The following is a 26,160-nucleotide window of genomic DNA, read 5'->3' as shown; positions in this document are numbered from 1 at the left end:
AAAGCAGATAGTTTTGTACAGAGTAAGCATACTTTAAAAACACAAGCAAACAAACAAAATAACTCCACTGAGTGTTTCCTTACTGCTTTCTTGAATTTTCTAGTTTACAAGATGAAGCCTCCAGTGTAACAATAAGGGACTTTTAGTATACTCTGCTGTACTGTACTGTTATGTTTTTGTTATGGTCTTTAATCCAGGAGTTGCCATTTACCTGGGATTAGAAATAACAGCTCTCTCTACTCAGTACTTCTCTTTCCTTTGGGGCTACAGTGCAGTAAAGGATAGATATCTCAAGCAGCATTACTGGCAAATGGTGATTGGATTTTCCGTTTTTTTGATAGATCAAATCTTATGGGAACTAAGTTTACAGTTTATGACAATGGAGTAAATCCAATGAAAACAACATCAAGCCTGGAGGCGAGTACCCTGCGTCAGGAGCTAGCTGCTATTTGTTATGTAAGTACTGCTCACAGGCAAAATGTGCAGGAAGGGCAGTTCAGTTTCTGAAACAGCACTCTGAATTTCCTTCTCACTTAGGATTATGTAAATCAGCATTCATACTTGGACATAACAGAGCAGCTGATCTCCACTAGAGAAACCAGGAAATTCAGTGGAAAGCAGAGGTAAAAAGTGTGCACTCAACACGTTGCCCAGTTCTCACCTTTGGTCAGAAGGTGTTGGGGCTTTTACATAACCCCCTGGAGGGGGTAGGATGCTTCCTGCAGGCACCAGCTGAGGGAGCCTCCTGAACTGCAAGGAGTTCTGTGCATGGCATTACAGCTCTAGTGTGATTGTTTATTATGGCACTTTGGAGGAGGCATCTCTCATCCAAATCATAGGTAGCTGGACAGGTATGTCTGCAGCAGCTGAGAGACTGGGATAAAAATTCTAAAACTCCTTTCTACCAGGAAAAAAACCTAAGCAAACCCCAAGCAAAATCCAAACTTGTACTGAATGAGAGAGACCAGCCTCTTATAAGACAGTAAATAGCACTTGTCAGGAGCAATGCAGACAATGAAGACTTGAAACACAGTTGCTGTTGTTTCCTGATTGCTGGATAAGTAACAGTTTTGTTGACATGATTCTTTCTGTTCAGAAATATGTGGGCCCAAGAAATCCTTCCATTCAAAGTTGGTATGTACGCTGCTACAGAAAGTTGTCTGGTTTCACAAATCAACAACTTCTGATAAAAATATCCAAGAATGGCTTTTCTGAAAAGTTCCTGCCCGGCTTTAATCAAGGGTGCTTGGAAATCTGTCAGTTCAAGGCCCAGCACATACCCAGTGTACGCACAGAATGTGTTCCCAGAAAGGTCAGCTTCGGGTTGTGGGGAGCAATGTGTCTGGAAGATTTCAGCACATGAGCAGGAAAGCAGAGAGCCATCCTTTCCATGCAAAGTGCCAAGAGTACTGAAGTGGGACAGTATTAGCTGCCAGCATGTTCTTTTCCTGCTGCTTAGGATGCAGTTTTCTGTGGATACAGTATAAATAGTGTGTTTGTTCACGTGTGCTGTTACTCAGGCACATAGTTTACAGTTGGAGACAGACAGAGAAACAGATACATATGCCTCCATTCCTGTTAGATTTGAAACCCTTCAAAAATCCAGCTATCAGGATTTAACAAGAGACTTCAGGACTTGGTGTCAGTTTGACTGAAATTTCAGTAGAAACCTAGAACTTAGATGTTTAATATAGGTAATTTTACTGGTTTATATGGGAGGGCATTCCGTGGAGCTGGGCAACTGATCATCTGGTGCAAACTGGAAATACAAGAAGAAAATAAAAAAGAATTGAAAAAGGTTATATACTGAAAAATTTAGGCATTGCTTGTTTAAGTCAACAACAATAATTTTTGAATGATGAACATTGCCAAATTAAAAGCTGTTGTGGTCAGCAGAGGTAACTAGGAGTGTGAATGTTGAAAAGAACCAAACCATGGCCACTGTTGGCACAATGTGGCTGAGATAAGCTGCTTTTATATGTGTATTTGTAATCAGCAGTTTGAAATTTGGACATTTGTATAAGAAAAATACTTTTTATATTAACAGAGAAAGGCAGCAGGCTTGCAGGTGTGCTGTGGCCAGAGGACAAAAGGAAATTGGAATGGTATTTCATTACTAGCCAGGTTTGCTAAAGTGAGATTACTGTCCCTGGCTGCAGCAGAACCACAGCAAAGAGTGCCAGGAAGAGCAGTATTGAAACACCCTTGTCCTAAGGCAGTCTTTTAATTCCTGCCTTGAGATTTCCCCTGCAGCAAAAACTATAAAAAACAATACTTTAGAAGCACCATTATGTCTCTCACTGTCCCTCAGCTCATCTGATCAGGTACCCATGTGGAGAGCAAGCTGTACCCACACCCACCAAATTACTGAGCATGACCTGCTTAATCGCCTCAGCAGGTCTGGTTTATACAGACAGAAACTGGTGATGCATCTGTTAACTGTGGGATAAATGTGTCCAGGACTCTCTTTGTGGAGCTCACCTTAGGGCATGTTTCAAGGGTCGGGAACAGAGAGCAAGGACAGTTCTCTCAGGTGCTGTTAACCATTTTTACTCCCCCACTGCTGGCAGCCCAGCATATTTATAAACCTGCAGCAGCACCTAATGGCTGGTTGCAGAATCGCATGACAAAATTTATCAAGGAGCAGTGAGGTGCAACTGTAATACTTGTACCAGGATTTTCTGTGCTGGATTCCTTTATATCCATAGTATCTCACAATTCAGTTTGTGTCAGATACTGCAGGCAAGGAGCTCAGCTGACATTCTGAGGTGTGACTCAGGTTTCAGTAAAGCAGCAAGACCCCTCAGGCCTCAATCACTTGCATTGTGCTCCAGTGTTGTAGGTTCTGTGATTTGGGCTTTCTATGGAATGATACATTCTACAGAAGATATTAAGCACAGATGTGCGAAACAAGTCCAGAAAGGGAAGTGGCTGAGAGAAAATTGGGGTAACAAAACTGTGAATGTCCTGGAAGCTGCTGGGATATACATCTTGCTGCTTTTATCGTGGCATCTATTGCCACTAAAGCAAGATGCTTACATAGTTTCTTGGAAGTGTGTAAGGTTTTAAAAACAACCCTGTGGAGAGGCTCTGTGTTCTTTCAATGCAGTTTATTGTGACACATTCTCACAGAACAGCTGAATGGATTGGCTAAGGCAGAGAGTGCAGCTTCTGAGCAGTACTGGGCCAAGTCCTTAGCTGGTATCGATGATTGGTGTCCTGGTTGAGTCAATGGGTCTCTGCTAGCTAACAGCACTTGTGTTCCTGTTTAAACTAAGACTGTCAGTGGCATTAAAAAGGTGTAAAAACAGAATTTGGCCTCTGTTCCCCCAATAATGCCATTTGTAGTCTTGAATTTACACACACAAAATCATGGAGGAGGGAAATAAAAGAGAAGCAGGGAATGAGACAGAAGGCAGGGGAAAATAATTTTTTTTGGATGCAGGTGGATTGGAAAGATTTGCTTTTAATTAAAGCTCTTCTTTTTGTCCTGACTGTTTTCCTCATGTATTCCATGTTTATGTAATTCCAGTTGAGTACCATGATTTTATCAAAAGGGCAGCATTTGCAATACAATGTATGATAATTGGTGATGGTTGTAAAGTGCAACTAGTGACCTTTCTCTTATCATGTGGCAGAAGTTCCAATTTTAGTGTTTCTGAGTAAATCCAAAGAGTATGGTACTGTTTTTTCAGAGTGAGAATACTGCTTGTTGGGAGGGAAGTGATTCAGCACTATTATTTAATTTTACCTTGAACAATGTCTTCAACCAGTCAGCATCTAAATTAATTATGTATAGCATAACTGCTGCCTGATGAGAAGAAAAGCTTGTAAGGCATTGCAGAGAAGGCTAAAATTGCCAGTAGTTAGTGGAAAATAAGCATAAGCATGAATTTTTTTCTTAGAACTTGTCCTCTGCTGTGCTGAGTCTCTCTTACTGGCAGTCATATTAGTTTTCATCTCACCATGACGCAGAACCAAGGATAACGCTTCCAACTGAACTGATAACATGTTTTACTCTGCCAAAGGATGTGACATAAATGATTCAAAAAGGAGGCAGAATCTTCTCATTAATGTACAGAGTTAGGAAGATATATGAATATACCTGGATTGCTTCAGGAGTATTCAGTAAAATAACTCAGTGGAATTTTTCTTGCACGCATGAAAAACTTTAAAGAGTTGTGGAAAATCTCAAGATGGTTTGCTGAAACAAACAAAGTTATTTCAAAGGTCTGATGGATGACAAAACTGCACAAGTAATTTTTAGGTGTATTTTTCAGATGTTTCTGGTGAGTTGAGATGCTTGGATTTTTACTTGCAAGAGTAGAAATGTTTTAAAAAGCTTGGTGTTCCTTAAAATCAGGACACTTTGATTAAAAGTATAAAAGCAGAGACATCTGAATGTGTAATTTCTAAATGTCCCAGTGGTAAAGCCCCACCAGCTGGAGGTCAGGGCTGTCTGGTTCTTGGCATCTTGTGGTATGTTGCTGGGAATAGCACCAATGGGAATGTCCTTCCTGAGATTCCTTAGTGTATGTCCACAGCCCTCCATTTCAGAATGGTAGAGGGAAAAAAAAAATCCATATGACTGGAAAAAAAATATTATCATGAAACTTGAGGATATGAACTTCCAGAGGTTTCACTGTTTCATTTGCTGGAGTTAATGCTAAAATCAGCTTTTACTGAGTGGATTGGGAAATATTGCCCTTTACTTTTTCAAAAGCATATGATGACTTAGAGAAATATTTGTTTTAGAGAAATGGTTGTGTTTTGAGAGGACAGTGAGAGCTGTCCTCTGCTGGAGAGCTTTTACTGGAGAGCTTTTGTAAAAATATGGTCAAAAGCATCAGATCATGTTTAATGTAAGAACTTGTATTTTCCATGGATTTGCTTTTGCTGCCCCTGTGATTTCTTTACTTTCCCTGTCTTCATAGCTAGAAAATTTGCCTTCATGCTAATGTGTTTGTTTTTTACCATGTTCATCTCTAAGCATAACATATCTGAAGACTTTGAAAACCACAGCACTGCTAACAGATGCTCTTACTGGCAGCTTCTTCTTGTTTGCTTTTGTGCTGGCTCTGGAATAAATGGAGCTGGTCCCATATCTTTAATTTTGTCTCGCATCAAAATGTGTGACTGCATTTTATGATTTTTAAATTGCAACTACTTTATTTTGGGATCTAGCAGTAGCCAAGCAATCTGGTTAATTCATATCCTTTTTTAACAAAGGGATTTTTGTTTTTAAATTATATTAAGGTGCTGGCAGCCAATGCTAGGAATGTTTTTGGAAACCTCTCTATTTCCATTTTTCCTGTTGTTGGAGCTTCTAAGACAAAGCTAGAATGTTTGGCAGTGCCAGTGAAGGTGGGAGTTTCAAGATGTTTTTCTAGTTGACTAACAAATAAGTTCCCATGGCTGCCGCTGTGTCTCTCTGTTGAAGAAATTAACTTTAAAAATAAAGAACATGATGAAATCTTTTCTAAACATTTTTAGGAAACAAATGTCTTGGGGTTTAAAGGACCTCGCAAAATGAGTGTGATCATACCAGGAATGAATATGGACCACGAAAGAGTTTCCATCAGGCCACGAAATGTAAGTCACACCATCAGCCAACACTAAAAAATAACTTGAAGTCTCTTTCAGTTATAGTCGGGGTTTTATAATTGCATTTCTGGAGGTCTAGAGGTAAATAAAGTGGTGTTTGAATGACTGCATAACAATAGGATGTGTGACTAGTCCTGTGACTCACAAAGGCACTACAAATAATGTATTTTGGTAACAAAAGTTACAACTAACGTTTTCCAAATGGTGGAAAGGACTCAAATGCACATTCACATTAAGATCCTCAGAGTTCTCTCTTTCGTTCATTGAAGCTGTTTTAAGGATTGAGGGTAACAGTTCAGTTTTTGGGCTAGGATTTATGAATTCTTGTCTTCTTTTCTAATGTATTTTTTGTCATGTGATTGTATTAAAGCAAAGTGTGTATCTGTGATGTGTGCAGGAACATGAGACACTTCTTGCAAGATGGCAGAACAAAAACACAGAGAGTGTCATTGAGCTGCATAACAAAACACCAGTCTGGAATGATGACACCCAGTCCTATGTTTTAAATTTCCACGGTCGAGTCACACTGGCCTCGGTGAAAAACTTCCAAATTATTCATGACAATGATCGTAAGTACAGCTCTCAGTCAGTGATGTGTAGGAAGAGTACTGCATGCACAGCCTGGGAGGGATTCTGCACTTACAGTTGTTATCTGGGCAGGTTTAACTGAATTCCGTGGGTCCAGCTTAATGCTGCTCTGTCTTATGGCCATGGCATTGATGCGAGTTAGGTGTTTAAATGCTCATGCTTGCAACAGGGGATAGTTATGTGCTGTCTGAGTTTTCTGCTGTGGTTGCCCAGCTTATGAACTGAGCAATGGTTTAAAGTCATTTCTGCTCTCAGACCAGCTGCCTCGCAGTCCTGCAGTCAGCAGGACCATGGGGCAGGGTCACTCTGCTGAAGCACATGTATCACATAATCCTTCCTTGGTTTTTTTTGTTTGCTCTGGTCCCCACACACTGCCCAGCTGGAGGTGGCAGTCACACCAGTCCCACTGCATGTCCACCTTGCCATTACTAGTCTTTGTGGCATTAGCCCTACAGAACATTGCCAATGTCAGAACAGCCTTTCACACTATCTCCAGGCCCTTGCTGATGGGCTGCTTTCTGCTATCAATGTGCAGCTCCCTTTTTTTCTCAAGCTTAGGTACAGTTGTCAGAACCGGGATAAAGGCAAGTGCTCGAATGGAGCAGCGCTGCCCCACTTCATGCCCACTTTAGACAGGCACAGTCACTAGTGCTGGAGCCCACCAGGCTAGACCAGTGCCATGCAGACTGCAGGGAAAGTGGTGAAAGTGGCTGTGCTAGTCTCTGAGGGCAACACTGAATTTGAAACATTGATGTATGCATTTTATAGGGGGAAACAGGTACACCTACTTCTGCAGTTAAACATTTCCAACGTGAATGAGGCTTAGATTTCCTCTTGCTGTACAAAAGGGAAAAAAGTTGGGAAGAATTTCTGAACATGCTATAACAGAGAGATATGATTAGGTCTAGATAATAATTATACCTTTTCTTCCCCCATTATTTTTGCTTGTCCACTTGCCTGAAGTTAAGTGAGAGCAGAATTAACTAGTTCTCGGTGTCCGTAAAATTTGGCACTAGATCTGTGAAAGAGGTTTGAACATTCTACAAAGAAGCCATTTTCTCTCTGTGCTTGCAAAAAATACTTTTTGTCTGTGTCCTTCTTTTGACAGTAACAAATCTTGCAACCCTCGATCACTCAAGCTATCCTTGCTTCTCCCTCTGCTATCAGCACACCCACTTGCATGAATAAGTGTTGTGAAGTTTCATGAGTGAGCACGTTTTGTTTGTGTTCCGTTGAACTGGGCCAGAGGATGATGTTGAATGCATACTGATTTAGTAAGGCCTGCAAACAAAAATAATACTCTGTCACCTTTTATGACCTTTCTTGCAGCTGACTATATAGTTATGCAGTTTGGCCGCGTGGCTGAGGATGTGTTCACCATGGACTACAACTACCCAATGTGTGCACTTCAAGCCTTTGCAATTGCCCTTTCCAGTTTTGACAGCAAGCTGGCTTGTGAGTAGAGGGGCGTGGGTGAGCATCCTCTCAAAGGAAGCAGTTTGCCATATGATTCCCAATTCCTGCTGGTGTCACTTGTGGTCCATAATAAAAAGGTCAGGGAAAATGCAGTTGTGGAGGACTACTCTATTGCTGAAGAGAAAGTAAAAGGAATCTTCTAAAAAATTCAGGACATTCAGGAAATTATATTTTCCTTTTTTTTTTTTTTTTTTTCCCCTGTCATATTTTTCTGGAAGTGACATCGAGGTTTTGTAAATAGAAGTTCTATCTCATGTCCCTGGTTATGTTATGGATATGTGCCATGATGTACTGTACCGTGGCTCTAGTAGCACCATTACAGTGGTGTCTTTTTTAAATCCAGAAAGGGCGCGAACGCTCAAAAAGTTCCTTTTTACATGTGAGAATTATTCTGAGGCTGCAATCATACCTCAGGGTTGCATTCCTACATCGACTAATCAGAGCTTCACATCATCCAGCGTTAAAGAAAGATCAGAAAAAAAGATGCACTTTTTTTTTGATTGTGCAAGGATCTCGTGTAGTATAAAGCCAAGTCTGAAGGTTGAAAACCTATACTGGACTGAACTTGATGCATTGTTATTGTACATGTAGTAGGGCATGATGAATTTTAATTGCAGTAGGAGGAAATGGAGAAGTAGAAAGCACAAAACAATGTTGCACAAGTCACTTGAATTCTAAGCTGTTGTTATGTTTTAACATCTACATGCTTTTTAATTTGTTTCAAATGAAAATGTATTTGAAGTACAGAAAAGGGAAAGGGAAACATCTAGATGCCAAGAAATCATAACTTATGTTGAATTTGGCATTTCGTGTGCTGGGAATTTATATCCTTGTATTTCTCTGGTAATTCAAACACATATTTTGTATGAAGTGATATAAACAGTTGGATAAAGGCTCTCTGCAGCAAATCTTATTATTTTGAACAGGCTGTGTAAAGCTGAGGAAGGTAAATGGAAATATTTTATTAAATTTGTCTGGCCTTTTGAGCTTTTACAATTTGTTGATTGCATTTTTGAACTTTCAGCGACAACCACTTTTCATATTTATTTCCCATTGTAAGAATGCTTGAAATCGATTGAAACTGTGTATGTTGTTCTCTGATGTAAATGTGCCAGCTACTGAGCTAAATCCTTCTAGGCAAATCTAGTGTATACTGCATACAAATGAGACACTGGCAGGACACAGAATACCTTAAAATAGTGTGGAATTTTTGTTTCCTTTTTTCTGATTTATCTGGAATATATAAAAAAATACCGTTTCAAAACACAAGCAAAGAAAAAACCATTCTATTATCTTCTCTCCTGAACATCTCAAAAGCCCAGAGCTGCAACTGAAAGCACAGTGTAAAACACCTTTAAAAATAATGGTCTTTCTGCCATTGTTCTGTACAATGTTATCCATAATGGCACACAAAGTAATAGAATGTATATGTAGTTCATCAGAAGGGTATTGAAATGTGAGTCAAGTGAAGAAGTTGTAGCATTTTATACTGTGTGGATTCAGGTCCTCCTTTTTACTCTTTATAGACTCTTGCATTGCACAACCAAAGATTATGTAATGCAAAAATGAGATCAAATCATTGTCTCATAGTTACCAGTTCCTTTTTGACTGTAAGGGACAGTCCACAAGGCTCTCCTTAAGACTGTGCCATTTAGACTGTATAATTTCAACTAATAAAAAAAAAAATATACTCTCTTCTTCACCTTTGCCTTCAGATCTCCTTCCCACTATATAGACAAGGAAATTGCATGGAAGAGATGAAAATAAGTGATTGCCAGCATTTTTTATAATCTTTTAAACAATCTATGGAGAAGGGTCTGCTGGCTTTGAACAGTGTTTTGTCAATGGACTCAGCCTCGCAAATATTGTCTTCAGTTAACAGGAAGTTCTGCCTTTTTTTCAAATCTTTTTGCAAGAAGCCTTTCCATGCAATGGTATAAAATGAAAAGACAGCTTTTATTAGAGAGAAATGAGCAGTCAGTTCCCTCAATGAATGACCAGAGTGTTGAGTCATGAGCTGCAGCCTGATCCTTAGGCTTTGCACTTGGATGTTTTTCTCTGTAGCTGGTGGTTTCCCACCGTTTCACATCCCTATCTGTCATCTCACTTTAAATTTAACAGAGAAGACCCTTAGGCCTTTGCTTACCTCATATCAGTCTTTAAAAACTAGCTCCAGTGACAACCAGAATTTTTTGTTTAGACTACTGCAGAACCCGTCAAGAATTCCCACTGCTGGCATTTAGGTGTGATATGGATTTCAAGAACTCTGCAGCATGGGAACGGTTGAATCTGCATGGCTTTAATTCTGTGCCTTGCCAGTCATACACTTTCTTTAAAGCCTGAGAAAGTGGCACCTGACATAGTTTTCTGCTTCCCTCTGTGCACAGCACTGTGTCAAAGGAACTAAGTGTCTTATGGTGCAAATACACAATCTGCTGGCTTTTGTAGTGGAGTTGGTTTAGGAAGGGTTATTTTTAACGCAGATTGTAACAATGGTCTGACTCACATCATGACCCCACTGGGAATTGGCATGAAAGGAAGCTCATGTGCAGTGAACTCCTGCACAAGGGTGAGAACGAGGGGCTGGGGAAAGGCGGCGAGTTCAACTTCTTGGGATAGTTTTGCTGCCAGCACATTGTGTAACTTCACTCTCACTGCATGTTCTTCCCAGCCAGGTATTTTTTTTAACCTGTAACCATGCCAGGAGGAAAGTGGTGACTCAAATTCCCATCATCTTAGCAGAATTGTATGAGGCCATCAGCCAACGAGCTGCTGAGGAAAAAACTCCCCACCATAAATTGAGGTCACTAGGGGGAGATGTTAACCTGGGACTGAAGAATGAGGAGCTCTCATTAAATCTGGTCTAGTTAGAATAGGATTTGTTCCTAGTGGCCTTTGCCAAAACCCTGATTCCTCACTGTTGTTGAGCAAGGTACTGGGTTCTTTTGATTCACCTGACCTTCACCATCTGCTCTGGAAGCAGGTACTTTTAATTTAAAAACTATATTATTTCTGATGGGCATTTTCTGGTGAACATCTCTACTGGATGTCAACGCGAGGTGATATCACAAGTTTTCCAGCACATCTCTAAATTTTGTTCTCCTAACATGGTAAAGTCTTAGCATAGAGTCATACCTGAAATTACACTGTCCTCACAAAGTTAGATTTTCTTCCACACCAGTAATAAAATCTTGATACCAGTAGGTATTTTCAGAGATATATGCATACTAAAGTAACCAAGGTGTAGTTAGTGGCACACTCATATTAATAATTTCTGCTGGCCCTGCATGTCAATGTGCAACAGGGCATAACCTTGTTTACTCAGTGTGACAAAAAATATAATGGCCCTGAGCTGTGTATTTACTTCACATAGTCCTAGTGAGTGTCTGGATACAGTAGATTTAATATTATTTAAAATCCCAGTATTGATGATTTTTTGCATCTGCTGTTGATTTTGGCAGAGCTGTAAACAAATTCCTTGCCTGAATTGCTTATAGGCAAATACTGCATGCTTTAATGAGAGTTCTTAATCTAACTTGTCACTCTGTTTACATCAAACAGTTTCTTCCTGGCCGTTTATCTAATTTTCTTCATCTCTGATGTTCTGTTCCTTCTCATTCTCTTCACAATTCTTTTATCTGTTCTTTAAGGATGTGCAACTCAAAAGTGTTTGACAATATTGCTCAGTGATCTCTCCACAGATGAATAATGCCTTTGGTGCACATTCAGTGATGCTCCTACAATAGAAGCCTTATCAGAGGGATGAATTTGGCCCTTTGGCTTTTCAGTAGAGTAAATTAACACATTAAAAGGTAGCAGATAAAAAAGCTTGCCTAAAATATAATCAGAATTTTTCTCAGTAAACATTCAGTAACTGGAGTTTCCAAACCGTTGGTTGCAAATCAATGAGCAGAGCTGTCCACAAACCCAGAGGCAGGCTGTTAGATTCCCTTTGTAGTGCTGCCTTATTTTTCCTTTTCTCAAAAGGTTGAAAGTGATTTTGTGAGCTGAAGTGTGTTGGTTGCCTATAATATAGTTTGTTTTTTAGAAGCTAGACATCACTCTGCTCCTTTTGTAGGATAATATATGGCACATAAAATAGTAATGTCATAGGCTATTGTTACAAATTCTGATGCTAAGAAATCTGTGAGAATGGTTTTGTAATAATTACTGGGCAAATCTCTGGCTATTCAAGTTCCTTACAATTGTGCTGGAGTTCCCAGCTGGCTGTCCTCATGAGGTACTACAACTGAAGGAGCCGTAGTGAAAAGGGCTCTGTAATAAAATCTGGTGGCTGCACAATCGAAAAACATTATTGTGGAGTCAAATGACACCACTGAGTTTTATCAGTCATGGTGAACCAATGCCATCAATTCAAACTTTGAGGTTTTGCTCCCTTATGATGAACAAAGGGGGGATTTTAAACAAGCAGAGACACCACTGCATCCCTAGAAGTATTGAGTGTTAGACCTGCTTTTCTGCTATAAAAATCTTACCCCTACCCGAGAGCTGCCCATTAAAAAAGAAGGAAATCAATCCAGTCCTTAGTATGGAAAATCACTCCCAGTTCTTGTACCTTACATTTTTGCAAATTTTATTATTAATTTTTTAATTTATTAGTGATTTCGCATAGGATGCAACAAGGACTGGGAGAAAAGTGTTCTTGCCCTGAAGGAATGATGAGCTTAGCCCCCTATTGGAATATTTTGCCTTTGTTTATTTTAATAGGACAGAACAGGGGGTTACCTGGTGTTCCTGGCAGGGAAAGTTTCTCCTAACGTGTGGCAGGTATCAGAGGAAAGATTTTAGGTTTGATCCTGTGGCATCTTAACTATCTGCCCCATTGCTCTCCTAAAACATCATTTTCCAGACTTTCCTGCTTTTACAGAAGCATGTGCTCACGAGTAAATAACTTTGCTTGGCAATTAAGGACAGCACAGCAGTCACCTTTATTAGAATTATGTCCTGATAACCCAGATTTCTCAGAAGGCCTCATTTTGATTACTAGAAAAAAATAGTTTTATACACATAAATCTTGCAATAGAATTAATTTAACTGTAGATGCAAGCTTCTCTTGTTCGTGCTACTTAATGAAAACAGGTTTCTGTTGCTCCTCGTGTACGAAAAGTACCTTCCAGGGTTCTGCTCTGCAAGTGTTTGAAATTAATTATGTAGACACTTTTCAGTTCTTTTTGTTGCTCACCCAGGAACTAAGAAAAGAATTTGCACAACTCTCTCAATGCTTTGGTATTTTGCTATGAACTATAGCTCAGTAGCTGATACTCACAAATGCCTGTATATTGGATGAAAATGCATTAAAACTTATTTTGTATGTTGTATTTTATTTAACTGCCTAGAAATTATAGATTTCCCTTTTTCAGTAAGGGTGTGTTTATCTATACCTTCACTGATGAGAAGACTTGAATTAACTGGCTTTCTTGAAACTGTTTAATGGATCCAGTACTCTGGTTTGCTAGATGGCTTTAGGAAGAGGATGCCATTCAGGAAAATTATGCTTACATTTTTGAGAAAAAAAATACTTTCCTATTCATGTTGTAATTGGATTACACAATAACACTGGAAGCTTTTCATGGTTTTACTTAAGTCTGCAATGACAGTTTGAAAATTACTCTGGCAAAAGCTTGTTAAGCACATGAACTGGAACGAAGTCCTTCTTGAGAGTAGCAAGTAGTACCTAGCAAGTACCAGTGAATACTCATGCATCTCTTTTGGTGCTTGGGTGCAAAAAAAGCCCTGAAGAGTCCAAATCTGTGTTAAAATCAGCCTAGTCTTTCAGATTGTCCAACAGCTGATGGAACACAGGCCTGGGGATCAGGTCACCTGGCTGGTAATCCCAATTGACTATCTGACTTTGTGCAAATCTTGGAACGTCTTTGTGCCTCCATTCCAACAAGTTGAATGGAAATACTAGTTTTTAGCCCACCTATGTCTGTCTCTTACCTGCTGAGAGGTTTCTCAGGAATATTTTGAGGCTGGTGGATGACAAGTGGTGTTGCCATGCTCAGAACCCTATTAATGCTCACTGAAGGAACCTCAGTAAAAATATGAAGTTTTCTGCCACCTTTGTAGAAACTGGATAACTAAACAATCTCTTAGGATAAAATCATGATGCTGTTGAATTCTATGGAAATCTTGTCAATGATTTCAGTGAGGCTTCAGTTTTTCTACCTTGTGTCATTTTTAGTTACTGAAAAAAACAGTAGGTCAAACCATCTGATACACGTTTCCTTCTCACAGCGATGTGTTGTTGGTTGTGTTTTACTTTGCAGCATCAGTTGTTTTAAAGCTATTGTTCCTGAACATGTTGCAGAGGTTCAGTTAATGCAACCACCTATTTATGCTTTTATGTAGCAAACCAAGACACCTGGTGATTGTGCTGCAAATTGCATTTTTGTGCTGTTGTTCGTTTGTTTTTTTTCACTTGGATGTGACTCAGTTGTTCAAAACTGATTTTACTGCAGACTTTGACTCTGTCACGCACATCTGATTTAAAAACAATGAGTCTCATGATTTATGACTACTTTTATACTGAAATGGGATGTTTACAATGCAATGTTTCTCACATTTCACCCTGTATCTGTGGCTTCCTACTGAGGCTATCCCAGTTGGCACAATGCCATTAGAAGTGTCAGTAATTTATAAAGTGAACTCTCTCAAAGTACCAGAATGCAATTTATAAACATTTTTATAAATTTTAACATTAAAATCTAGCTGATTTTAATGCTTACAGATTGCGTGAAATTTCAAGGAGATTATTTGTTCAAAATTTTCTTTCCTTAAGCTTGTTTTGAAGTTTGAGCTCTCATTTATGATGTAAGCTTCTGATCCTGCAGCTTCATCTCTGCAAACCAAACAGAGCTTGGCCTGTGCAGATTGCCAGGCTTTGAGTGCAGGAATCTGTCAGTGTGATGAGGAACACAGTAAGTGATGAGATTTCTGAAGTCCTAACAAGAGTGCCCTTCCTAATTCTCTTAGGCATTCTTGAACATCACATAAGAAATCACATACCTTTCCTGTGTTGACTCACCAAATAATTTTCATTCCATTTGAATTTTAATTTTTTTTTTTAAAGGCTATGCCTACTGTCTAGGTAAGTGTAACCTTAACAACATTTAGTCTTGATGTCTTGGAAAACTATATCATAAGATCACTTATTTTGCCAGTGCAGAAAATCTCATCATCACACAAAACCAGAGTATGTTGTGTGGCAGTGGGCTTTGGGCACTGCTCATAGGATAATTAAGCTTGGAAAAGACCTCCAAGATCATCAAGTCCAACCTTTGACATACTATTAAGTTCAGTGTTCAAACAAGTGTGTGAGCTCTGGCACCTTGTAACAGGAGGTCTTCATTCCAATCTGAGAGAGCTGAAGATAACCCAATTATTACCATCCTGTTCTCTTCCCTAGGGAGAATCTCCTGTCCTTGCTGGCTAGATGTAGAACTGTATTGATCCTGATGTGTCTTTAAACATTACAGCATTTTTTAGCTATTTTAAAAATGTTTTCAAAGATGTGGTTTAAGTTCAAATAAAATAGTCTTTGAAGTAGTTATAGGTGTACCAAGTTGATTTAGTTGAGAGGCAGCTGCCTTTTCCAGCCATTTCCTCAGTTGTTGTATGAGCAGTGCTTGATAGTTCTGCTGGAAAAAAACATAACATAGCTATTATAATATGCTTTCCTTGGGTTTTGCCTTATGATTCTGCTGTTTTGTGCACCTCTGCATTTATTTCTGAAGGGCAGTACTTCCAGTGCTGAACACAAATAGAGCAGTGTTTTCTAATAAAGTCTCTGCCTCATTTTCTGCTGTGGAGATTTACATGTGGAGATTTGGGATTCGATACTAAAAATATAAACTTTTCATCCAAGAAAAAAAACCAGAATTTCTAGGCAAAGTCACTGACACTTAGTGCTATGTGCCTGGATTGACAGAGGGCTTATTTTTGCCAACCAGGAATCCTATTACTGGCAGAGTAGTGTGTGCATGAAACATCCTATGATACCCTGTTGCATACTACATCTGGGACACAGTGTGAGGACCTGGTCCAAAGATACAGCCCTCTCTCACCAAAATGGCACAATGTTCCTTTCTGGGGGGCTTTCCGTTGATTCTTTTATGCTCGTTGAACTATCTTCCATCTTGGAGCCAATCCGTGATAAATATCGGCCTTAACAAACGTCCCCAAACTAAAAACAGCACTTTGGAAAGGTGCTAGTAAAGCCTCACATAAGTCTGGGAGAAGCAGGTGAGTATTATTATAATTATTATACAGAGTTCTCATTAGGCAGTTGAAGTTGCACTGTAATCAAATTTCATGCAAATTAATTTATGAAGATGGCCCAGAACAAGCACGAGGGTGCTGTGCAAGTGTCAGGAACTGAGAAGTTGCTCTGCAAAAAACTTAAATCAAGTCCACTAAGTTTTCCACAGTAAAGAAAAAAACCCCAACAATGGGGCTCTATTTCATTTCTAACTGTATTTATTTGTAGATTCCCTGTTTTACAATGTAGGCTAAAAAGATAGAATTTCTGTGTTCTGTTAATTCTAACTTCTGGGTTAAGTAGGACTGCATCAGTGATGTGTACTCCTGATTTGTAGCAGTGTCATCTCAAAAAGCTGATTGTGGAATACGGCTCTTTAACTGTGATAAACTCTCAAGAGTCACTGAATTCAGTGACATCATGACAAGGTTTTTTGTTGGATTTCTTTTCTTTAAAAAGGAATTGCCCCCAACCCCTGTTTTTGAAAGCACTGGTTATTCTGTCTTTTTGACCACATCGCATAAGTCCATGAGGATGAATTCCTATTTGGCAGCACTTCAAGTACTTTTTTGAAGGTGGTAGATGCTTTTCAGCTTCTTAGTAATCTATGTTACTGCAATTGCCTTGTTTTGTTCTCAGCTCCCCGATTCTCCCCACCCCCCCCCAGTCTAGAACTTTCTCTCCTTTCAAAGATGTACAGGTTTTTCCATATGGGGACACTCCAGAACACTAAGTCAGTAAAACCTCTATAAAGTCAATGTCTGTGAACTAAAGTGTGTTAAATCCCTGTGTATATGTTCCCATTTTGAAATAAGGTGGCCTTCAGGTTGTGTAATCCTCCACCCGGGTATTCATCACATTGTGCAGTTCAAGGTCGTTGGTGAATTTTAAAGTGCTGAACAGGTTTCTGACCAAGATATTGGAGAACATATGTAAAGGGATTCACCCTTCTGTACTCTCAGGGTGACACTTAGAGTGCCACATTCCTAACAGTTGACTCCTTGAATTGCACCTGCCAAGCTCAGCACCTGCACCCTTGAGGCCACGTTTCTGAAGTCCTCTTTTCCTACTGCAGTAGTTTTCAGCACTCCCTGATTTATTGCCACCTGTATGGTGAATTTAAGCTTCCTGACAACAGTGTGCTTTCTTCTTGGGTTTTTGTGGATGTTGGGGTCTGGGGACTGCATGCTGAAAGCAGCTGCTTTACCAGTACAGCAGAGCTTGATGCTAGGAGCGTGATGTAAATGATGCCAGTATAGCTAGGTTTATTTTTACAGTGCCCATCAGAGGTATGCTTGTTTGTCAGAAAATAATCTTCCTTTCTCTTTTTCTTCTTCATTTATATCTGCCTGGATCTGGAGGATGACAGCCCCTCTTAGCATTCATGCAAGCAGCCACCATATCAGAAAAACACACACAACGGGTTTATTACGGACGGGTTTATCACTAAGAGTGCAACTCTTACGTGCTTACTGTCACCCTGCCCTGTAACAGTGCATGTTTCTCCCTGTGTGCTGTTTCCTACCCTGTGTGTCTGTCACCAGTCAGAGGACACGGCTGCAAAGACGTGCATGGAAGCTTAGCAAAGAAAATGCTGAACCGAAGCCATTAAAATACAGTTCTCCCAATACTGAAGAAAGAGCTCCTCCTGAAGGCAAAAATTGGGACCTGTGGTTCTTTAAGTTATTTGAAGTTTCCGTGTGTTTGCATTGCATATAAGAAGATAACACCTTTTTATTTTACTTGCACTATTTTGAGCCCTAAGCCCAGAAAAAGGCATCACAGAATCCAAGGAACGCAGTTACAGAGAAGCAAACCAAAGTGCAAACAAGCCCCATTTACAGATGTGGAGGAACTCCAGTGTGCAGACGAGGCAATAGGATGTGCTGGGGAATGACAGTAGGGTGATTTTTTGCTGGAGAATTGGCCACACCGCTTGGCATCGCTTAGAGAGTCACGGATTTCAGTGTTGGTTGATACACTATGATGGTCACTGCCTGTGTTATGTTGGTAAGGATTCTGCCCATACCACGTGTTTCTCTCCTGAACAGCCTGATCTATGTGCATATCTCTTCATGATGACACTTTCACCCATTTATTTCTATTTCAGGCCTAATCCCAAGCCTGCTGGTGTAACTGAACATTTCTTTCTAACTTCTCTTGTGTCTCCATAATGCCACATTTCCATGTCTGTCCCACAGTCCCAATGTCTTCTTGTCTGTCTTTGTTTCAAAGCAGGCTTAGATGGATTGCAAAAATTGGGCATTACTGGCATGAATACTTCAGAAAGTTGGATTTGGAAAGGAGGCCAAAAGTTGGCTCTTACACACATCCCATGAAGATTTGTTGACACTCAAAGGGGGATCTAGAATGTCTATTGGTGAAAAAGTTGACCTTTTCCATTAGAACATGCTGTCAAATTCTGTGATGTCATTACTGTAACTAAACAGGGCCTTTAGAAAAACAAAACACTGCCCATGACTTAGGGGATAAAATAGTGGATAACTGAACCTGCACAAGAATTAGCAAATCACAGAGGGAGTTTCTCTAAGAAACAAGGTCTGTAAGAAACAAACCTTTTATGGTGGCTTACTGAAAAACATGGATGAAAAGGACAAATATTGGGGGGTTATTGATTTTATCAGTAGTATCTTGAAAGTATAAAAATCTTTTCTTGTGATTGAAACTAACAGTTTATTTCAAATTAAAATCCTGTGCCTGGTGACAGGAAAATCAGGTCATCTGGTAGTTATAAACCATAAAGGGAGCATACATACATGTCCAGTACAGCTGGATTCTCAGTATTAGGGGTGGGCTGGGCTCGATTTATGACTTTCCCAATGTGTTCCAGAGGTAGATGTGCAAATATTTGTGCTGTGCACACACACATATAAATATGGATATAGTCTTAAAAAAACAACTTTGGTGGTATTACTCAGTCTTCTTTCCCTCTGTTCACAGTGACATATGAACCATTATATTAATTTGCCTTCGTGTTAGTTATTTCAAAATCCCTCTAAAAGAGTCAAATATTTGAAACTTCTTCTATAACAATTTTTTTTTCCTGTTGAAAAGATTAAAATAAGTTCTGTCTTGTGCTTTCCATTTAAGTGTCTGTACCTATTACAGAGAGCCATCTGCTCTTCCTTTGAGGTGGCTTTTCAGTGGGATTGATCCATGCAGTGAGTCAATTTCTACCCTGTGATTACAAGACTGGGGCTTTTGTTTCTCCTTTTTGAACAATTTCTCATATTCCACGGCAAGAAACAAGGGGAAAAGTGTCTGTGCAGGATGTTTTGTAACTCATTGCACCTTTAGGAAATATCTCAGAAACTCAATAGTTTTGAGGTGGTTCATTTCTGAGAGTTCCTGGTAGACACGGAGCTGGTTTTGTACTTTCCAACATCATCTTCATCCAACTAATGACAGCCTGAAAGATCCAGTGTTTGGGAGCAGCTGAAGAAATACCCATTTTAGAATGTGTTGTGACTATGTCTGCCTGTAAAGAAAAATAACCTTTGTTTCTGACATGTTTACTTAAATTTCAAGAAGTACAAAATGTGCTACATGAATGTTTCTATCCCCAGAAAATGAAAAAGCAGTTTAATTGGGGAGGGGGTATTTTTTTTTATTCCCACAGTAAACATTTTCTTATTCATCTCTTTGCCTTTCTTAAATAAACCAATGATATACAGTAGAATTTGGATATGTTAAAGTCTAGATTTCCTTTATAATCTATGCGGTTTAAAGAGTGGAATATATCAAAATTGACAAAAAATGACTTAATTGTGAGAACTAATATTTAACCAGACATGTTTTGTCATAGTGGCTGTAACACGTTATGCTTGTTTGCACACAAGACTGTCTTGGCCTGTTTCAACTATTCAGGCATCTCCTTTTTGTTCAGACCTATAGAGACTTTTAGATAAACCTGCAAGAATGTGCTTTTACAAATTAAATTTTTTAAAGAAACTCTCTGTTATTCCGGAGTAAATGTATTTATTTACCAGTATGTGCAACGACTGATTTTTGTACTTTCACATAATTTACCCTGTGTATGTCATAGAGGTCCCAGTGTTTGTGAATACAGACCACTGTGCAGAAATATTAAACTTAATTTGTTTGAAACAACTATGTCTTTCCCTACCCAAGGTCAGAAACACCTTGATAAATTGTCTACACTGAGTATGGAGGTTATTTAACACAAGGAGTTTCCAGTGCCATTTAAACTGTATTTTTACCTGGAATGCCAACAGGAATGCCTTAGGATGTTATACTATCAGTCTGTATTTTACCAGATCTGTAGTCATTTTTGGTCTGTAAGTTTTTCTTAAACTGTGAGCTCAAAGTCTTGAAGTGAGTACACGCTGTAGAAATACTCCTCTCTCCCATTTCCATGAAGAGGACAGTGAGATTCCTCATGAACACCGGCCGAGCAGAGGCCGCTCGTTTGCCGCCTTGGGTGTCTCTTTCCTGCTGCCTCAGTGCTCTTTGTTGTGAGAGAAACCAACTCTTTCCAGGTCTGGCTGTTGGTAAGAACTGAACTTTTGGCCTGCTCATTTCTGTCACTTTGTGATTTTGGAATAATTCTGGAAAATGGACAGAAAAACCTAGGATGCAGTTCAGTTAGGACAAGAGCAAAGAACTCATGCTTAGACAGGAGTGATCAGCTGCCCAGTATCAAAAATCCCCAAGCTTCAAACATGTCCAAAGCTGCTGGCAAGCAGAAGAAAAGCATCTGTCCTCCATGTCTCTAATAAAACAAACTGCAATCAGGTTAGACATGAGAAAATTTTCTGAATACAAGGCTTGGGAACCTTGGCACAGACTTTTTATCTGGGAAACTTTCAGTGACAGGAGACCCACAATTTCCTGTCAGGAACAATATAGCTTTGGGTAATCTTGCACTTTGGCAGGTGTTTGATCACAACAGGTAGTTACCAGCAGAGGAGGAGTGGTCTCTGTGCACTGTCTAAGATCATTGAGAAAAATGAGAGGTTTCTATTTGCTGTCTAGGAATCTGCCCACCCTGAAAACTGGTGAAGCTCCAAAGCTGAGAAGAATCACTTGACTAGACCAACCTTTCCAGGTGTATTTGTGCACAGGATGCTCAATCTGTCTGATCTGCTGTTGCATTCATTTGCTTTGAAATATGTGTTTGGTATAAAACCATTAAAAAACAGGTAATTTTCTAACTTTTACCTGGGTTCTCTTGTCCAGTGTTTGTGATACATGAGGTTAGAAACAGTATTTTTATTAGGATGTGCAAGTAAATATCATTTAAATAGAAGATTGTTGCAGTAAATTGTTCTGAGGCCTCAAAGTTAGGCATAGTTTACTTAGTCAGATGGAAAATTAAAAAATCCAACATATGGACACTAATTGCTAATGCAAAGAGTTAGGTGATAAACTTCTTACATGTTTATCTGTTTTTCACATACTATTTGTTAACTAATGCTCTTTAGAGTATTTTTGGGACTAGCAGTGATCTTACTTTGTACTTTTTTTCTGATCCCATGGAATGCCTGAAATGATCTGTAACCATTATCAAATATCGAAGAAGAACTAAGCCCTTTTAGGGTTTTAACATCTAGCTTTATTAGAATGTTTAGTTTTGGCAACACATATGCTGTTTCTTTTAGCTTTAACAAAGGCATAGCCATTTAATTTGCTAGGTGGGAAACATCATAAGTAAAGGAGCTTTTAGTAACCCTGACTGCTTCCACTGGGTGTCCATCTGAGTGTCTATAACTTATTTCTGCATTCCCAGGTTTGCTGATGTTCTGACCCATGATTTTGATTTACTTATTTAATAGAAGTTCTTTGAGAACCCTGATTTTGTTTAGATAAGTTCTACTTCAAATTATGAATGTTTTCTGTTAGAAGTGAACAATTAATAATTATGAAAGCTGGGCACACACATGTGATGGTCCTTTTCTAAAATGCTCACCTAAGTAGACATCTCCGTTTCAGAGGGGGGAAAGCTGAAGCAAAGGGAGAAAAGGAAATGTTATATAAACAGGAAGAACGCCAGTTTGCAGCCTGCTGTTAAGCTGCTGCACAAGGCATGGCTGGCTGCATTCAGAGAGCACTTACTGGTAGCAGAGGAGGGGCTGCCAAGGCCATCAAGACCTCAGAGCTGAGCTCTTGAGACTCTCTGACACCACACAGCCTACCTGTATCAGTATCATTCTCTCCTGTTGGTGCTGCAAAGAAATACAAAAGCATTAGCTCTGTCACAGGTGTTAAAAGTGAGTCCTAGCAACTGGCCTCTGTGTTAGTAAAGAAAAACACTGGTTTTTCATTTTGTTTTGCTTTTTTTCACTAATGCTGTGAGAGAATTAGTTCTTGACTCACACTCCAGAGCAGTTTGTGCCTGGTGTGTCTGTGGGGACCATGTTACCCGTGCTAAGGGGCTGGAAAAGAAATTCTGGACATCTGCTTGTCCACCAAAAATGATCTTTCAGTAAGGACTGTGGGAGGGTGGAAGACAGCAAGGTCGAAACCCAGACAGGAGTTAGGAATTAAAATTTCATAACTAATTGGGAAGCTTAGTATGTAACACACAAATGAATTGCTCATACAAGGAGAATATAACTCCCAATGCCAAGTGGAACAGCTCCAAAGGACATACTGATCGATTCCAGCCCCAGGGGACAACTGAAGTTGTCAGTCCTCACTCCACACCACAGCATGAGGATCTACAAATGCTTCCCACTGCTGTAGTGAGGGTCCTCACTAATTACAGCCAGCTGCCTTCATTAAGCAATAACAATTGTGTGGGTCTTCTCTTGAGGAATACACCTGGTGCAGGTAGTTTAGTGTGTGAGGCCTGACCAGGTGCTCACCCTTTGCCTAACAAAGAGCAAGCCAGACCTGCAGCACTGGTCACCTGGGTAGTGGCTCATCACCCAGAAACGCTGTAGAACCCAATGAACAATGAGAAGACCCCAGACCAAAAATCACCATTGGACCAAGAGGCACGTGTAAGGGGCGTGAAGGGCACGTGAGGAGCACAGGTGCACAGACTGTAAGCATACAAAAGCCAGGGAATTCCAGAGGCACCCAGCTTGAGCAGTTCTTATGTCCCTGCACCACAATTAAATTACTTAAAGGAACCAGACAGTCTACTATGGGAAAACCAGGGTCGAGCTGGTGAGGGAAATTTGTCTGCATGAGTGTGGGGTGTGTGGGGAGTAAAACAGGGCACCTGCTGGTTCACTGGAACCACCCACTGCAAAGGGGCTTCGGTTTCAGCAGTTAAAGTCTTGGGTGGCAGGAGTGGGACTGCCAGAGTGGCTCCAGAACAGTCAGACAGGAAAGTTTCCTAAACAGTTTGGCAATCCAGATGGCACCCTAGGCCACCACCTTCGGTGTCTCCCTTCTCCAAACATCCAGCTGCTGGCACTTTGTGAGTTCACCTGAGAGCTGTGGAGCAGGGAGGAGCCAAAGGGTGAGTGTTAAAATTCCCTGTGCAGATTTAGTTTAAATTATAAGGGTGGGTTTGACTCCACCCTGTGGTGAAGCATTTTGCTCCAGATTTTGAAGATCCTGCAGGGGGTTATAATCCCTCAAAGGCACCTGGGTTTCCAGTCCCTCGTCAGGTGTAGGGGGTTAGAGTCCCTTGTAAGGCATGTGTAGAAGGGGAATTCAAGTCCCTTTATTTCATGTAAAATGGGAGTTTAAGTCCCTCTCAGTGCCTGAAACAATGGGAAATAGACCCAGCACTGCAAAAGGGACACCCTTGGCTGAGGTTTTGGAAAATTGGCAGAAAATGTCTGGTACAGCAGAGTTATCCAAAGAACACGCAATAGCGCAGTGCCAAGAGGATTGGGCAGCTCTAACCTGGAGTGGCAGCTTGGCAGAATGGTAGCCATCACCAGGAGCTTCTGACCAACACAAATTCACTTTCCTGCAGTGATACCTGGCAGATGGAGTCCCCAGATTACGTGGATTGTTGGTATGTTTGGAACGATTGCACCTGGCGTGTTGGGACATCAGGGAGAGTAATCTGTGGGCCAGACCTGTAGCTGGGGGATACAGACTGGGGGATACAGATACGGCTGGGTTGGTTGGGCTGGGGTGTGAAGCAGGGTTGGGTGCTAGGTCTGGATGTGGCACAGGCCCTTCCCATGGGTTGCCCCAGCTGCTGTGAGTGGCATTGCTGTGCCCCCCTACCTACCCCACCCCTGTCAGAGCACACCCAGTGCCAGGGGCTGGACGTGTGCAGTTCTGTGGGGGTGGCCCTGGGCTCGCACTCTCCTCAGCCGGTGCCCAGGAGCCAGCCTGGAGCTGGTGCAGACCAGAGGAATCCAGCTGTTAACGTTAAAGCAAAGTGTCAGGAAGGCCCGTGGTGGGTGCAGGTGCAATGGGATGCCTGCCCACAGGAATTGGATTTATGCCTTGGGGAGCGTTGTGGTTCTGGTGATGCCCAGTGAGCACTTGCCAGCCTGTGGCAATCCAGGGAAAGGGTGTCAGCCTCACACTTGGCTGCACCCGTACCCACAGCAGGTCTCCAACGTGATCAGCGCATCTCCTACCATTTCCTTGAGAATACTGGGGCATGATTTAAGGGCTTGGCTGAACACAGAGGTGAGGCTGACAGGTTATCTTCCACTCGACTAGACTGTTCAAAGCCCCAGCCAACCTGACCTTCAATATTTACAGGGATGGGGTATCCACACCTTCTCTGGGCCACCTGCTACAGTGCCTCCCCAGCCTCATGACCAGAGGCAGTTGCCTCAACGTGCCATAAGCCCTGACTCCTCACCATCTCCTCACCAGGACTGGGCCCATACCACATGCATCAGAGTCCTTCCTGGGCTGGGGAGACCAGAAGGGGACAGAGGAATCCATAGGCAGTCACCAAAGTCCCACCCAAGAGAAGAAGAAAGCATTTTTACTGTTATTTTATTGGTTTATTGGTTTGGGGTTTTTTAATTTGTTTATTTCCTGACTTGAAAAGAACTCCTTGTGAAGCAGCTGAAAGGGCCCTTCATGCTGAAGGCCAGCACTTCTTTCTGGCAGAACTGCTGTCTGCTGCTTCTCCAAAGGAACAGCTGTCTACATTCTTGGCTTGTTCTGTTACTATTCTTCATGCAAGGCTGTAGAGGGTCTGACTTCACCTTAACTCATTCATTGGGGAACCTTCTTGTCCTCAGACTGAAGAAACCCCACCTCCAGGCCCCAAAGATGCCAGTCACCCTCTGAGGGACAGCTGTCACCTTAGCACAGCAGGCTGATGTAAGCCAATTCAACTCACTTCCCTTTTCTAGAGGCTCAGAGTGGGGGAGCTGGCACCCCTTCAGGGGGCGTGGGGGCAGGGGATGGGAAGGAAGGGCTCATACCACCTGAGGCAATCAGCAAAATAATCTGTTGATGCCAGGAGATGGAATGAGTTAGCCAGCAGGATGGCCAGAAGTGGAGGCTGGGAGTCCCATCTGATCACAGGAGTGGAGGCTGGGCAATTGTAGGGTGTGGGCCAGGCACTCCTGAGAAGCTGTGATCACCTTCCCCATGTGATTCCGTGTTGGCTACGACCAATGGCTGTATTATCTACACTAACTCCTAGAATGACCTCCATAATATTACCTGGCACATTTGGAAAGAAGAAATTCCTAGGGCTGAATGCCTTCATTATGATAATTTTACTCAATTTAAAAAAAGCCAGTCTGAAATTGTTGATGTTACAGCCTAAAAAACCCCAGAACTTAAGGTGGCACCACCAAAGCAGTGTGTGGACACGGAAACAGAAGGTTTCCAAAAAAAGCCTCCTACTTGAGGGGTCACAGGAGCACAAATGCTGTCACCAAAGTGCCAAATAAGAGAGGATGACAGCATTTTTATCTTTGTCTCGTCGTTTATTTTTGAGTGATGAAGGTGCGGTGGAGGTTGGGCCACCGGTGTTCCCAGAGCTGTGCGCTGGATGTCGTTGCTTGAGTGTTGGCAATGGTTCTCAGGGTGCAAGGGCTGATGCTCCTCCTCTTCCCCTTCTCTGTCCTCCTCCTCCTCCTCCTTCTCCTCCTCCTCCTGCACCGTCGATTGCCATGTTTCAGGCCCAGGGGAGATGACTTTTTCTTTGGTGGCTGTGGGAAGCGTCTCTTTGCTGTCCCACGTGAAGGTTGGCAGCCACCCACGTCACTGCTTCGGCTGCTCCCTTGCATGCTGATATCCCTGGGCTGCACAATGTCCCCTGCTGGGCACAGAACCAA

At 41.2% G+C, this 26,160-nt stretch overlaps 1 protein-coding gene across 6 annotated transcripts in view; it reads left to right on the top strand.

Moving 5' to 3' along the window:
• Positions 1-19,961, top strand: part of TUB (TUB bipartite transcription factor) — a 160,111-nt gene extending 140,150 nt beyond the window's left edge. For 5 of the 6 annotated variants that reach the window (XM_032691066.1, XM_032691068.1, XM_032691069.1 and 2 more), the window contains 4 exons: positions 342-456; positions 5,494-5,592; positions 6,002-6,173; positions 7,522-19,956. In XM_032691066.1, the coding sequence (XP_032546957.1) occupies positions 342-456; positions 5,494-5,592; positions 6,002-6,173; positions 7,522-7,655 (520 nt within the window). In that variant the 3' untranslated portion in view covers positions 7,656-19,956. Of the gene's footprint in view, positions 1-341; positions 457-5,493; positions 5,593-6,001; positions 6,174-7,521 lie in introns of all 6 variants that reach the window. The other variant, XM_032691067.1, reaches the window with a different exon arrangement.
• Positions 19,962-26,160: the final 6,199 nt, after the last annotated feature.

Source organism: Chiroxiphia lanceolata, chromosome 6 (genome assembly GCF_009829145.1).
Source record: "Chiroxiphia lanceolata isolate bChiLan1 chromosome 6, bChiLan1.pri, whole genome shotgun sequence".
Lineage (NCBI taxonomy): Eukaryota > Metazoa > Chordata > Aves > Passeriformes > Pipridae > Chiroxiphia > Chiroxiphia lanceolata.
The sequence above is the reverse complement of the archived record's forward strand: the minus strand, read 5'-3'. Positions and strand labels throughout refer to the sequence as shown.